This window comes from Mustela erminea, chromosome 2 (genome assembly GCF_009829155.1).
Source record: "Mustela erminea isolate mMusErm1 chromosome 2, mMusErm1.Pri, whole genome shotgun sequence".
NCBI lineage: Eukaryota > Metazoa > Chordata > Mammalia > Carnivora > Mustelidae > Mustela > Mustela erminea.
The window spans coordinates 106,701,166-106,716,161 of record NC_045615.1 but is presented as its reverse complement, the minus strand read 5'-3'; the positions used below and the strand labels follow the sequence as shown (position 1 = coordinate 106,716,161).

The following is a 14,996-nucleotide window of genomic DNA, read 5'->3' as shown; positions in this document are numbered from 1 at the left end:
TTTTAAAAGATTCTGCTATTTTAGTTCTTCTAACGTAGTTTGTTCCTCTTAGGGAGTTCTATAAAATGAGTTACCAGCATATTTTGCAAGCTTTGTAAAGAAGAGGAAAAGGGAGGAAGGAAAGGGAACACGGTTCATTAATACAGCAGACGTTCTTTGCTGGTCTACTTCATACCAGGGGCTGCAGTAGAATCTGTGGATCTAGAGAAGAATATATGGAAGTCCTTGTCCTCATGGAGCTCCCAGAACAAGTTGGGGCAGACAGCTATTTAAACACTTATGTACACTCTAGATGCCTTGTCCACAGTTCCCAATTTAAGCAATAGTTGCATTTGTATCATTTATCTGTACTCTTTTTTTCCTAACTATTCTCTTCTTAGATAGTGTAAAAGCCAGGACTGGTTGTTACCAAATGTCCTTATTTCCCATATTGTTCAAGTTTTTTTGTTTGTTTGTTTACAAAGTAGTCAGACCTTTAGGGAAAAAATGAATTTCCAGTTGGTATTCTCTCAAAGGTGTAGCGTTCAACTTTTCAGGGAGAATGGCAGGCAGAGGGAGAAGCAGGCTCCCTGCTGAACAAGGAGCTTGATGTGGGACTCAATCCTAGGACCCTGGGATTGTGACCTGAGCCAAAGGCAGGTTGGTGCTTAACCAGCTGAGCCACCCAGGCATCCCAAGAGTCCTTAATACATTTTTAAGCCTGGACATTTTCACTTTCCAGTTTATAAACTATGAATTTCTGTTTGGTTTGAACTTGATAAGCATTAGTTTCTCAAAAAAAATTTTTTTTTCTCTTATGTCTGAGATAGTAAACTTGCTAAAAAAATGCTAAAATATATACACACACACACACGTATGTATATATATACATGTACTACACATGAACACATCTAGCGTGGTAGTGCATGCACGTAACTGTACAACTGAAGTGCCCATTTAACTCCTTATCCTAGCGTCCCTCTCTTTAGCTTTATCTGAATATTGATCTTCCTTAAGGAGATACAAGGAACTTAGATTCTTCTTGCCTAGATGTTAATCTTTATCATTTTTTCCAATCTGTTTACAAAAACTGCAGTGAGATTCTTTTCTTATCTTAAACATCACTTGTCTTCCTTGCAGAACATATTTACTCGCTTTATACATACTATTTTAATCCTCAGTACTGAACATTGCTTAATGGATTTCCTTATCATCCCATATTTTTCTTTTCCTCCTCACCTTCAAAGTGATTTTTTTTAAGTAGTTTCAAGATCTATAGGTGGGACTTTAGAGACCACATAAATAAACCTTGTGTTTTTAGATCAGGAGGTTGTGAACACCAAAATGGTAAAGTAACTTACACCCTAAGTGATGAAAGTTCCTGAGAGCATCTAAGGGCACATTATATTCAAGAAAAAGAAAAGTAGTTTCCTTTAAGTTTCTACTGTGTACAAAGTTCCATGCTTTAAAAAAAATGCTATAACCAGGATGCCTGGGTGGCTCAGTTGGTTGAATGTCTGCCTTCAGGTCAGGTCATGGTCTCAGAATCCTGGGATCGAGTCCTGCACTGGGCTTCTTGCCCAGTGGGGAACCTGCTTCTCCCTCTGCCTGCCACTCACCCTGCTTGTGCAGTCTCTCTCTCTCTTTCTCTGATAAATAAATAAAATATTTTAAAAAAATGCTATAGCCATATTTAAGTGGTAATCTATAATTTTGTTGCACTTTGAATATGTATCAATCATAATATTCTTTAATAGTTTACGTCTCTGTATTCCATGCTAGACTCTTACACATCTCGGAAAGAGAGATTATGTATTATTTTTCTGAACGTCTTCAATATCTAAAATAGTGGTTAACTTTGAATGAGCAATAGTGACAAGTGTTTTAAGCCTTCAAGGTATGTTTACTCCATATCCTGAACATGACAAACTACAACTTTTGCAATGGCAAATGTGTTACTATCTGGATTAAAACACCATTGCAGAATTGGCAAATTGATCTTCAGTGTCCTCGCAAGACTCCATCTATACTCTTTACACGTTCCTGCCCAGCGCCTGGGTTGCGTTCTTGCTTACCCTCTGCATAGCTGCCGTTTCCATTTCTAATATGCACTCACAAGTAAATACTCTGACAAAGTAAGGGTTAAGCCGGTGTTCAGCTACACAGCTTCTTTCCTCTTAGGGCCATTTCTTTATTTTTACTCTGTTAACTAATAGCAGAGAATAATAGCAGAGTGTACTTTGTGGCTCCACAAGTAAAATTTGGTGTTTTGTAGGTAACATTTTCTCTGAAAACATCAATGAATGGCTTGTAAACAAGCTGATGAGTATGAAAGCAACGACTCTGAAGTTTATGGCATGGAAATTTTGTTTTTCTCCTCATAGAAAGCAAAGTTTTGAATCTGTAGGGCCTTAGTCTAACTTCCAGTTCAGAAACTTTGTACAAAGCTTTATGTCAGACAGCCAAGGCCTCCAAGAAAGATGTTGCCTTGTTAGTTCTTCACTAATTTGATGAAAATTAATGGTGAAAATCCAAGTCATTTATGTTAGTCAGTACTTCAACCACAATGTCTTGACCACAGGTCAGTAACCTGGTTGTGTTTACAGGATAGGGTTTAAACCGACATTGTGGAGGATTAATGAGTTGCTTACTGATTATGAAAATCCCTTTTCTTTATTGTAACCCATAGTTTGTCATGAAACAGTTAGGTTTGGGGAGGTCAGATAATGGTGTTCAACTTTAATACCTCATGTGGCAGTTGGTAATGCTTCTGTTGATAGCATCAGGCTGAATGCCTAGTAAATCATGAATCTTGTCCAGAAGTTAATGCTGCTTGCTAGAGGATTGGAGCCGAGCCCATCCAATGCTAATATGCCATAGAATCCTCTTCATTTATTATCAGTTGTTTATCTAACTTGTTACAAATATTATTACAAACAACTACCCACATTAACAAGTGTTTCTATATGTGTTAATTAATATATACTAATATGAAGAAAGATTTTCAGAAATAAGATATTTGAAATCATAAAAAAAAGTGAGGGTAATTTCAAGTGTAAGAAATTTGAGGGGAGCACGTTATCTCTATCATATTTGTCATACATGCCCTTTTCATCCTAAGGGTTAGAGCCATCCAAAACCTATCAAAGCAATTTTGATTTTTTATTTAGCAAAACTCCTTTAGATATTTGAAACAGTAGTTATTATGCTTAAATACTGTATGTCAGGACTTCCTCTGGAATGATAGAAAAGTGTGTTTCGAAATTGTTTATTTCTTTATGGAATTTGTAAGTGTGGAGGTGAGGGTTGTGTGGGACGAGGCAATGAACATCAAAAAGAAGTCTTTGACAAGCATTATATATTAATAAGTCCATAAATCTGGGACATTTATAAGTGGCACATTGCTTCCCCAGATTTATGTGTCTGCTCCCCACCTTCAAAGAGAATTAATTACTCCTCCCGCCTGTATTTCTACAACATGTATAAGTCCACTAGTAAAGCTCTTACCTTGTATGGCAACTAGCTGTGTACATGTTTCTCTTCTCATTTAGTGTAGAGCACCAAGTGAACAAAGCCTGTGTAATTCACCTGTGCATTCCCAGTAGAGAGTGGCTGGTACATAGATCTGCAGTAATATTTGTTGAAGAAGATGGAATTAAATACTGTTACTGTACTTTAGTATAGAAAAGCCTTGTAATTCTTTTTTGTCCTCTGAAATTCTGGGCCTTATAGGTACAATGTGTCATTGTGATACCAAAAATAGAACTCCCAACTTGTCTGGGCGGTTCAGTAGACCTGTTTCAATAATTAACTAGAGTTGCAAAGAGGAGTGTTTCATGGATCTTCATTCATTTTCTTTCCTTTTATATGCATAAGGTTTTTTTTTTTCTGTGACGTGTTTAAATTTATGTGTTTGTTTCTTTTTCTGCTTTGGTATTCCCTTCTATTTTCAGCCATTGAACATACTTTCCATTTTTTCTTTCTTTTCTTTTCCCTGCCCCCTGCTTTCTTCTTCATCTTGTTTATGTTGTACGGAATTGGCAGCATATTGTCAGGGCAGAAATAGTGAAGTACCCGGAAGAAGATAATCAACATACCAACTCTGCTCAGAGTAGAATCTGTTCAGTACAGTAGTGCAGGTATTAAGGGGTAAATTGATTGCATTTGGGGGGAGGAGGGAGGGAGAACTGGTAGATGCTGTCTTGCTCTTTATTCCTTATGAGTAGAGAAGTTCAAATGATTATTGTACATGATTGGAAGTTAGTATTGTTAATTGTAAGGCCTGTTTTAGAACTTTGAAAAATTGGTTCTTTGCCAGGAGACCGAAAAACAAGAAATTGGAACAAATTAAAATAACATTTCAGTTACTTTCAAACATATTTGTCCTTATGGTTGTGTTTATCACATGTGCAGTGAAGTGAAGAGTGCAATGGTTATTCCCATTTTTCTTGAAGCAGCATGGTAATTGAAAGAGTATTTTTAAAATTTGCTTTGAATTACCTTTCTTTGTCTGCTTCTGTGTACAGATTTAGTAAAAGAGTTGGGAATAGTGAAGGAGCTGTTTTAATTTAAATTATTACTTGGGGCATATACTAAATTCATCATCGAAGATATTCCTTGAAGTGTGGGTTAGAGGGATGAAAAGAAGAGTTAAAAGTGTCTTTTGGTTTAAATAATTTAAAAAAAAACCATGAATATGAGGTAATTTTCTAAATTTTTCATTCTATATTTTGTTAGAGTCCTTATTCATAACCCAGTAGTGAGCTCTTTGGTAGTAAATTAGGGATTTGGGAGGAAAGTTATAAAAACTGGAAAAGTTTTAAAAATTGGGTTGCTCAAAACATTTCTCCTTTGTATGTGACTCCTATTTAACATTTACACATTTCTTACTAACTCACAGATTGCTGCAGATACTCTAAAAAAGTTACGGCTGGGTATAATGGTTTATTTAAATATTAATAAATGATGACATATTTTACTTTGAAATTATGATGTCTTGCCTGTGAATTAAAATATGTGAATGATTAATTCTCATTCCTTTGCTTTAAATTATAACCAGGGTTTAATTTTTCATATTGATTTGTCAGTTATATTTTAGACTTGTTGTAACCTCAAGTTAATGTCATAAAACCAGGAAGACTCAGTAAAGGAATTGGTCTTCCGTCCTTAAAAAACAAAACCAAAAAGCAAACCCAAGTCCCTCACTCTCCAGCATCTCAGCTCTCCAACAGTTTGTCCTGATTGATTCTTTTAATATCAGTTCTGGCTTCATTTATGATGTCTGTCATCAGGAGTTCACCAAAGTTCAGAAAATAAAAATATACTTCAACGAGCTCTTTCTAAATGTTCTGATGTTCTGATAATAACTCTGTTTTCTTTTATGACAGAGGGTGGTGAAGGCAGATATTGTAAACTACAACCAGGAACCTCTGTCAAGAACTGTTAACCCTCCCAGGAGCTCTATGTGTGCAGTTCAGTGAGCGCACTGTACCTTTGTACCAGTAGTCCTGGCGGCCCTTCCCCACTGTGTGGCCTGGGGCCTCTAGAAGCTCTGTTATCAGTGGCCATCTCTGTAGCATTCTGTTAACACTTTCCTTCCAGCTCCCTTGCCTCCTCGGCCTGGACAGGATTCAACTTTGGGATGACACGCTTGGAATCCAAAATGGAAAGCCCCTTCTCTGGAATTAGACTGCTTCACTGAAAAAGAATAATGTTGGTTGTCTTTACGTTCTCCCTTCTTTTTTCTCCAATGTAAACCTTTTTAGACAAATATGAAAACTATACAAGTCTTGATCACCTGCCAGGATTTTGGCACAAAATCATTCTCTCATCTGAACTCCTACCTGGCAAATGTGCTTCTGAGTGCAAACATTTAAATAAGTAATATATTTTATCTATAGATACTTCAGAAGGCATTCTTTTGCTGTCTGTTGTGAGTAAAAATATATAAAGTTGTATCTAACTGAAAATGCTTGAAATAAAGTTGTAATAGATCTATTTTTTTCATTTTTTAAAAAAGAGCCTAAATTGTTTATATTGCAGTTGTAGCTCACAAAGTAGTGAGTATTTGCTGTTGTATTTTTATTACTGTGTCACGGTCATTATGTATTGTGTAACACTCAGGTTAGATGGCTTTCTGAGGTTTGATAAGTGTTCAGCTGATGTCTCCTCCAAACTGCAGAAGAGCGTTCTCAGACGAGTCACTGCTGGTGTTGGATCATTGTGGTCAGACTGTACCCGATGTTCAGATGTTCTTCTCCTGCAAATAAACTTATTTCAGTTACTTTTTTGGGGGAATTTTCTTTGGTGTCTTTCTTTTAGTTACAGTAAACATAGTGTATTTGGATACAAAGTGAGGGATCATGTCATGTTTAGTAAGCTTTCACTCTCTTAGACTTGTAGGTTATTTTGTTGGACCAAGTCAAGTCCATAGCCTGTCATGTCAGGACTCCTCATGAGGTGCTCCCTACCTCTCTGCCTTTTCTCATCCTGATCTCCTGTGCACTTCCTACCTCTGCACAGATAGAGCCCTGGACTCAGTCCTGTGTGTTTTATGATGCTCTGCCTTCCTGTCTTAGTGCACAGCTCCCTCTACCTGGTATCTGCCCCCTCCGAATTCTGTCTTCTGCCAGACAGCCTTTAGGCTGTCTTACGAAGATCTTCATAGTGAAGATACACTATGTGTATCTTGGTCACAGTTGTGCTTGGCCTAGTGAGTGCTTCATACTTGCCACATCAAAACAGGAATGAATGCTGTCCCTCCCCAAAGCCAGTCCTCATCTATATGGCACAAGTTCCATGTGAGTACCTCTTGGATGGTCATTATTCCTTCCTGCCTCTAATCATAGTTATTTGTGTCCTCGTGTTTTATTACATAGTAAGCCATGAGCCTACTGGGAACAGTCTGGGTCTGTTCTGTTTCACGCCTCTCTGGAGCGCCTAGCAGGGTGCCTTCCTCAGAGGAGACTTGCCACAAGTATGTGCACAAATTCTGGACACCTCATTTTACAGCTGTAAGGGATCTTAGAAACCTTGTTATTTCGTATCCTGTGTGGCCAAGGAAACAAGTTTGGAGAGAAAAAGGAACTTGCTAGAGGACAGGGATCAAAGCTAGAGCTGATAGGAAGTCTTCTGTATCAAGGCCAGGCGTCACCACTTCTCAAGAGTGATTTAAAGTTCGAGAAATTTTAAAGATTGTGACTTTGGAAGTCATCAGGTAGCAAGTCCAATCTTTCTTAACTGTGATTTCTGTGTTTTTTATTTTATAGCAATTAAGCAGCCTTGTATGCCTTTCAAGTCATACAAGGTGATAAGCATACAAGGTAATAAGCCCTTCTAAGTATTTCATTTTATCTTTCCTTTTAGCATCTCCTAACATGCTGGCCAGTCTCCTAGGGAGAGGATATTCTCCCTATGTTCCTCAGGAGAATATAAATTTGAATAAAGGAGAGCTCAACTCTCAAGGACCTTACAGTCTAATAGAAATATTTGTTGTTGCTATTTTATTTATTTTATTATTTTTAAAGATTTTATTTATTTGACAGAGAGCACAAGTGGTGGGAGGGGGCTTGAGATCCTAGGACCTCAGGATCATGACCTGAGCCAAAGGCAGGTGTTTAACCCACTGAGCCACCCAGGTGTCCCTGTTGTTTCTATTTTAAAAGCTCTGATTAAGTCTACTGTTAAACTAAACTTGCCCTAGATTGTATGTTCAGTAAGAGATGAGGTCATGTTCTTGTGGTCATTTTGTCTTGTTTTTACATCTATGTGAGAACTGGGAGATTTTCAGATATTTTTCTTGATCCAATTACCGCAGGTATGACTTACCACATACATGATTGTACAAAAGTGCTACAGGGCATTCTAGGGGAGGCAGAGAGAAATTTTGAGAGATCTGTGATCATACCAAAGCACTTCAGCTGTGTATTGATGCAGTTGGAGCACTGAATGGGACTGAGCCGGGAGCAGGAGGGAGAATGGCCTTTGTAGGGTTGCTTTTCCTGGGCATTTTTGGGCACTTGTCACATGAGCTATTTTGTTTGTTTGTTTCCCTCACATCAGTCTACAACAGGTGTATCATTGTCCTCATTTTACACATGAGGACACCAAAGCTGGGAGTGAGTGAGTGAGTGACTGTACCAACTCCCTCCTTGAGTAAGCAGGTAGAGCCAGGATCCTCACACACCATTTCTGAGAAAGGGTGGGCAAGTCTGGGTACCGATTTAGGCTGCCTTCCATTTGTAAAGATCACACAACTGACCTTCCTGGGAGCTGACCATACCTGAGTGTTTCAAGCAGGAGTGTTGGCCAGAGTTGGTCCCTGCACCTTCTCACATGGCCACCTAGACCAGTAGCATAGTCCAGAGAGGCCGGTGATGATAAGTTTCCCCTCTGATCACTGAGGTGAGGATAGAAAATGTGCCCCTCTCCCAAAGCTGTGCCTCTGGTGCCATCAGTTTTATGTCTTTCCCAGCTGAGCTCGACCCATCATTGAGAGCCTTTTGTCCGAGGAGAGCAGGCACAGCGAACATGCAATAGAGCATATGGCCAAAGTGGATTTCTGAATTCCATATTACAATTTTCCCCATACCTCGGGTTTTATTTTTGAAACAAAAACGTAGGATTCATGCTTATTTTACTTTGACTGTTACCTCTCCTGTCTACAGTTTTTAATTTAAAAAATTACAAGTTTTTCCATCTAGTTTTAGGCACTTTGTCTCCTGAAGACACATGCTATAAAGTTTCAAACACATTGTGGTCACTTCTGGTGCTTATTGAACTTTCAAAAAACACAAAAGTTTTCAGCCAGAACTGGTCATTGGATGCTGCTTTTCAAGTGCACCCTCTATTATGTGTGGCAAACCGCTCCGGAGTGGTTTTTGGAGTGGCCCAAAGAACTCCTGTGACTGCTTTATTATTCCAGGAGGAGGTAAGCCAGGGCCTTTAAAGTCAATCACTGAAACAATGCGATGGAGCATAATAATTCGTGTGTCATTTAAAAATAGAAAAGTTTTCTGGCCATAGCCCATGTTAGTGATTGCTGTACTGTTGGACCTCCTGGGGAATAGTTGCAAGATTCAAAGGCAATGGAAATGCAAACCTACTGAGCACCATGGTAGACATCTGTTCGTCGTCTCCCCAGCATCCATGCCACCACTCCTCCCAGCAGCTTTTCCTCATTGCCTGGTGGAGAACCACCTTCACCCACCAACTGTTTCCAGCCACTCACTGCTCTAGGAGTGGATCCTCACTGGCTTGAACCCATGAGGATAGTCATTTCTCCTGGCTTCAGGGACTGGCTCAGAAATAAGGGGGTAACTCCATGAAAGCTAATGAAATTAGAGGGGACATTTGCTAAGGTTTCTAAAAAAGAAAAGAGAAAAGAAAACAAAAACAAAAACAAAAACCCTTCCAGCCCCTAAAGTTTCCAGATACTCTTTGCCCACTGGTCTTGAAAGAGAAAGGCTAAGGCTCTGAGCAACGTTGGCCGCCATCTTGAGGACACTCAAGGGAAGGGCTGCCAAAAGTCCAGAGCTGATGCCAGGGGACAGAGGTGAGAAGTGAGAGAATCCCAGCCCTGAAACTGAGCCCCAGAGCAAGCCATGTCACAGATTGTGACTGTTTCCTTTATCATCTTAGCTACTGTTTATTTTTTTTTACACAAGCAACTATTGGGGCCTTGGCTTGGCACCAGATCGGTAAACATGATCTGTTTTTGCCCCTAAGATCTTAGTCTAGGCACATGTATAACTCATCAAAATGTAATCAGACTGTTAAATGCTTCAATAAAAACGTTAATAGGACATGGGAAGATGAGGCTTACCATAAGTGCTGTCAAATACGGATTTCAGACAATAAGAATCAGAGTCGCCCATGTGACATAATTACCTTCAAAAGCGAATGTACTCTTAGGCTACACTAATGTGAAGAGAGTCCATTCTTTCAGGTGATTTGTACGTGCAGATCACCTGGAGAATCTTGATTCCGTAGATCCCGGGTGGGGTTTGAGGTTCTGTATTTATGACAAGCTCCGAAGTGATATTTAATGCTGTTGGCTTTTGGATGACACTTTGAATTGCAAGGGATTAGACCATGCTTGCAATATTTTTCCCCTTAAACAGGTACTCCTCTTTAAGAGGATGACAGAGCATGTTCTGATAACAGTGAGGGGATCCAATGTCCAATGAAACAGTTGAAGGAAGTGTGCTTAATATGGAAAAGCAGGCCTCCGACAGACTCTGATGGTAGTCTTTAAACAGGTGAAAGACTATGCTTTAGAAAAAGGCTAATCTACTGTAGAACCTATAGGACCCCAGAAATGTAGAGAGAAGCTGTAGAGAGAAGATTGCAAACATCTGCTTCCTGAGGAGGGAAGAGATTGCTTTATGCAGTATTGTGTCACATCTCAGGTCTGCAAACTCATGTGGCATCAGGCACTAGGTATGCAAATAAATGAATAAAAATCAATTAAGAGTATAAGGAAGTAGGGAATGGGTGTTAAGCTAGAGTGCTCTGCCTAAAGCCATTCCAATCCAGTTTTTAAGTTCTATGGGCCCATTAAAACCTCTGTGTATATAGAGCCTTTTCTAGCCCATATAGAATCGTTCTGCCAACAGGAAAAACAAAATGTTCCTTTCTTAAGTATTTTGCTTCCCTCTTTCAGAAAATTGCCACACTGTTTTGTTAGAAAAAAGCATTTTGCCATCCTGGAAAATGGGTGATGAATCTACCCTCCCTGGGAGGGTACCCTGGGAGGGTAGAATGTCGTTGGCCTTGTGACTAGAAACCTTAGTGTCTGGATATAAAACTGATGAAATTAGAAGAGAAAATTGTTTGATCAACTTATACTTGGAAAGCAAAATCCTAGTATTCATCCTGGGCTCTAGGGCCATATAATGCCTGGGGCTCTAGTCTCTGCCCTCACGTTACCAGGGCATCATGGCATCCTAAGTGTCAGAAGAGAAGCCACGCTGGTAAGCCAGGCGAGGGGCGCTGAGAGTAGGTAAGCCCTGCCCGGAGCAGTGTGAGGGAGTGGTCAGGAGGGATTTGGTCAGCCTGGCCTGAGACACCCTCCCTCCCAGCACCTTCAGCACGGAGGAAGTGAACCTTTTTTTGCAGGAGGGCCTTTGGGCTGAGCTCAGAACCTCATACATTCCATTCTGTCTGGTCCTTCATCGCTTCACTTTTCCACACTGGAGAGCTGGGAACGAGAGGAAAGGCAGACTATTTGTTTTAAAGTCCTGCTTCCAAGTTGTATTGAATGTCCCTGGGCCTCCCACACTGTAGATTGAAGTGAGACTCGGGGCTGGAGGCTGGGCTGGAGAGGCAGATCTCCCTGGCACTGTACAGAGGCCAGCTTGCTGGGCCACTCTCACCTAAGCCTTGGGCCCAGCCTCCTCAGTCCTTAAGAAACCGGAATCCACAGGGGGCACGTGCATGGAATTCCTAGCCACCGTGTCAGCCAAGTCGCTTCTCCTTTCCCAATATTGCTGCCCTCATCCCTGATGCCTGAAGTGCTCCAATGGTCTGCTTCCTTCTGAGACCTCCACAATCTGCTACACACAGAGCTGTGAGAATGAACTGATCCCGAGTTTGAATTAAGTTACCCTTGTTCAAACTCCTCAGTGGTTCCCCGTGGCCTTTTGCATGAAAGGAAAATTACTTCCTCAGCCTGACATTCAGAATCCTCTAAGAGCTTCCCCATTCTTTCTTCTGAGACATCTGTTCATCTTCAACTCTGGTGACTGCTTCGTTCTAGCCAGTGATTCCTCACCTCTTGTCTCTACTGGGATTTTCTCTATGGAAAGAGAGACCCTTAGGAGGCAAGTTAGAAAACCTGTTCCTGCTGGCTCAAAAACAGTTGGCTGTATGACGAGTCAAATCACTTAATGTCTCTGGGCTCGGTGTCCTGAGACCCATTTGTGAAGAGCAGTTATACCTGTTCTTCACCATGGCTTATTATGGGTGCAGTACAAGGACATTCTGAGCTCTTCTCTAAACATCTTCTCAGCTGGTGCACGTGGTAATCAGCCTTCACGATGGCCCTCTGACCCTCACCTCCTGCTCTCCACATCCTGTGTCGTCCCTTCTCATGCTGAATCACCCTGGGTCGTGGATGGAGTGTGGAGTGTGATCTCCAGCGTGGGCTCAGAAGAGGCATTATGACTTCCACTTTGGTCCCTTAAGTTGCTCCTTCTGAGGGGAGCCAGACACCAGGTCATGAGGACACTCAAGCAGCAATGTGGAGAGGGCCATGGAAAGAACACATCCGACCAGCAGTCAATATCCACTTGCTAGCTTATTGATGCAGCCAGCCTGGAAGTGAATCCTCCGGCTTTTCATCTGACTGCAAGCCCTGTGCTAGATGCGCCCAACAGAGGTGCCCCAAAGTCCACAGAAACGATGAGAGCCAATAAATCATTAATGTTTGACGTCAAGAAATCTTGGAACAATTTGTTTCACAGCACTAGGTGGCTAAGGCGGTAGGTATTTGTGTTCTCTCTGACAGATGGGTCGGCTTAGGGCAGTTTAATAACTTGTTAGAGGTTGTACAGTTGGGGAGTGATAGAACAGGGGTCCAAACCCAGGTCTGCTGGGCTCAGAAACCTGACTTCTTCTTCTTATCCTCCCCCAAATCCTCCCCCACCCCCCCCTCCTCCTTCACTTCTTCCCTTTATTCTCCCCCATCCAACGTGGGGGTCAAGACCCCACGATCAAGGGTCACATGCTCCTCCAGCTGAGCCAGGCACCCAGAAGCCTGACTTCTTAGCTACTGTGTGATGCTCCCTCCTTATCAGCAATCCTGTGGTGGGTGCGCAATAGGTGCTTATTAAGCATTTCAAAGTTTCAAATGAGCAAACAAACCACTTTGATGACTGAATACAAAAATGAATTACATGTATATACATACTAAAAATAATGAATATTTGTGATCTCCATTAAATCCGAGTTTCTTCAAAAATGTTAATCTCCAAATGAACAGACCCCTGTCATTTTTCTGTTTATAGAGATATTCTAAAATACTTGTGCTGTTGGAATGTAAATTGGTGCAGCCACTTGCAAAACAGTACAGAGGTCCCTCAAAAAATTAAAAATAGAACTACCATGCAATCCAGTAATTCCACTTCTGGGTATTTTTCTGAAGAAAACAAAAGCACTAATTTGAAAAGATACATGTGCCCTTATGTTCACTGCATCATAATTTCTGTGTTCCTTGATAGATAAATGGATAAAGATGTGGTATATATGTCCAGTGGAACATTAGCTGTAAAAAAGAATGGAGATCTTACCACTTGTGACAGACCTAGAGGGTACTCTGCTAAATGAAACAAGTCACAGAAAGACAAATGACATATGGTTTCACTTCTGCATGGAATCTTTTTTTCCTTTTTAAAAAATATTTTATTTATTTGTTTGACACAGAGAGAGAGAGAGCACAAGCAGGGGGAGTGGGAGAGGGAGAAGCAGGCTCCAAGCTGACCAGGGAGCCCAATGTGGGGCTCAATCCCAGGACCCCAGGATCATGACCTGAGCTGAAGGCAGATGCTCAACTGACTGAAGCAACCAGACACCCCCAAAACAGACTCTTAGATATAATGCCAGAGGGGAAGGGGGATGGGAGAAATAGGGGAAGGGAATTAGTAAGTACAAACTTCCCGTTATAAAATAAAGAAGTCACAAGGATGGAATGTACAGCATAGGAAACATAGTCAATAATATTGTAATAACTTTGTGTGATGACAGGTGGTAACTAGACTTGTCATGGTGAGCACTTCATGATGTATAAAAATATCTAATCACTATCTTGTACATCTGAAACAATGATAATATTGTATGCCAATTATAGTTTTTTTTAAAGCCTAATAACCCTCCTATTCTTCAGCAATAATCACTAGATGACTTTTCAAATCAGTAGGGAAAGGGTATATCATTCAACAAGTATTATTAAGATAAGTAGCCAACAATGAGGACTACGTATAAACCTGGATCCCTGCCTCCCACCGCAAGTCCACTCCAGATGTAAATATATAAGATAAAACTTTGTTATTTTAAAACACTGTAAAGTAATACAGAGGAAAGTAAATTAAAATCACCCCTGCCCTGCTCATTATTGTTGACATTTTGATGAAAAACCACCTTCCAGATCTCTCTGTGCATCAGTCCACAAGTCTGTACTAATAATGAGTTGTATTATATTAAATAACTTGTTTTGAAATTAGCATTTATTACTAATGTTATAGTGATATTATAGGTATTTTTCTATATCCATGAGCATGAACACGCATCATCATTTTTAATGGCTTCCTGCTGTTTGAGTGTATAATGCAATAATTTATTTAATCATTCCTCCATCTACAGTCTTGTCTTGTTTCCCCAAGTTTTCATTGTTACTGGAAACTATGCTCTGTTGAACATCCTATGTATAACTTTCTATATTTGTCTGGATATATTTATCCATGGAATAAATTTCTAGAAGTAGAATTCTGGTTCAAAGTGTATCTTGACAATTATTTTATATTTTCATAAATTTTACCAAACTGTGGTTCCGAAATATTGTACAACTTAACCTGCTAATGGCAGGTGAAAGTGTCCTGTTCCCTGTGACTTTGGCGACATTAGAGAACAGTGAATTGCTCATGGAAATTCAGCAGGTTTGCTGACCTGCCACATGCCCTACACATCACCAATGTGGACTGACTTCATCAACAACTCTGAGCAAAGGCAGATATGGTCTCTGTGCGACAGTGAAGACTCATGTCTATGGGAACATTTTCTTGCTGCCTCTCTTTTGGTCTTAACATGTTTTTAGATGTCAGATTGTGTCTTCTATACCCAGTAAATATCCTTGGAAAGCTTCCATTCAAAATCATTTATTCTAACTTGAGCTGTATAAAATCCCAGGACACAAGTGGCTTATTAAAACGAACATAAGTAGCCTTTCATATAAGGAGACTTTGTTTTCCTTATTTTTCTCTGCCTTCCTCTGAAGTCTTAGTCCTTCCCACCTGCAACCCTGC

At 40.3% G+C, this 14,996-nt stretch overlaps 1 protein-coding gene across 2 annotated transcripts in view; it reads left to right on the top strand.

Annotated features, from left to right (window-relative positions):
• RAB28 (RAB28, member RAS oncogene family) overlaps positions 1-6,266 on the top strand; it is a 111,040-nt gene extending 104,774 nt beyond the window's left edge. The window contains exons 7-8 of one of the 2 annotated variants that reach the window (XM_032333857.1): positions 4,024-4,118; positions 5,367-5,465. In XM_032333857.1, coding sequence (XP_032189748.1) covers positions 4,024-4,113 — 90 coding nt within the window. In that variant the 3' untranslated portion in view covers positions 4,114-4,118; positions 5,367-5,465. Of the gene's footprint in view, positions 1-4,023; positions 4,119-5,366 lie in introns of both variants that reach the window. The other variant, XM_032333856.1, reaches the window with a different exon arrangement.
• Positions 6,267-14,996: the final 8,730 nt, after the last annotated feature.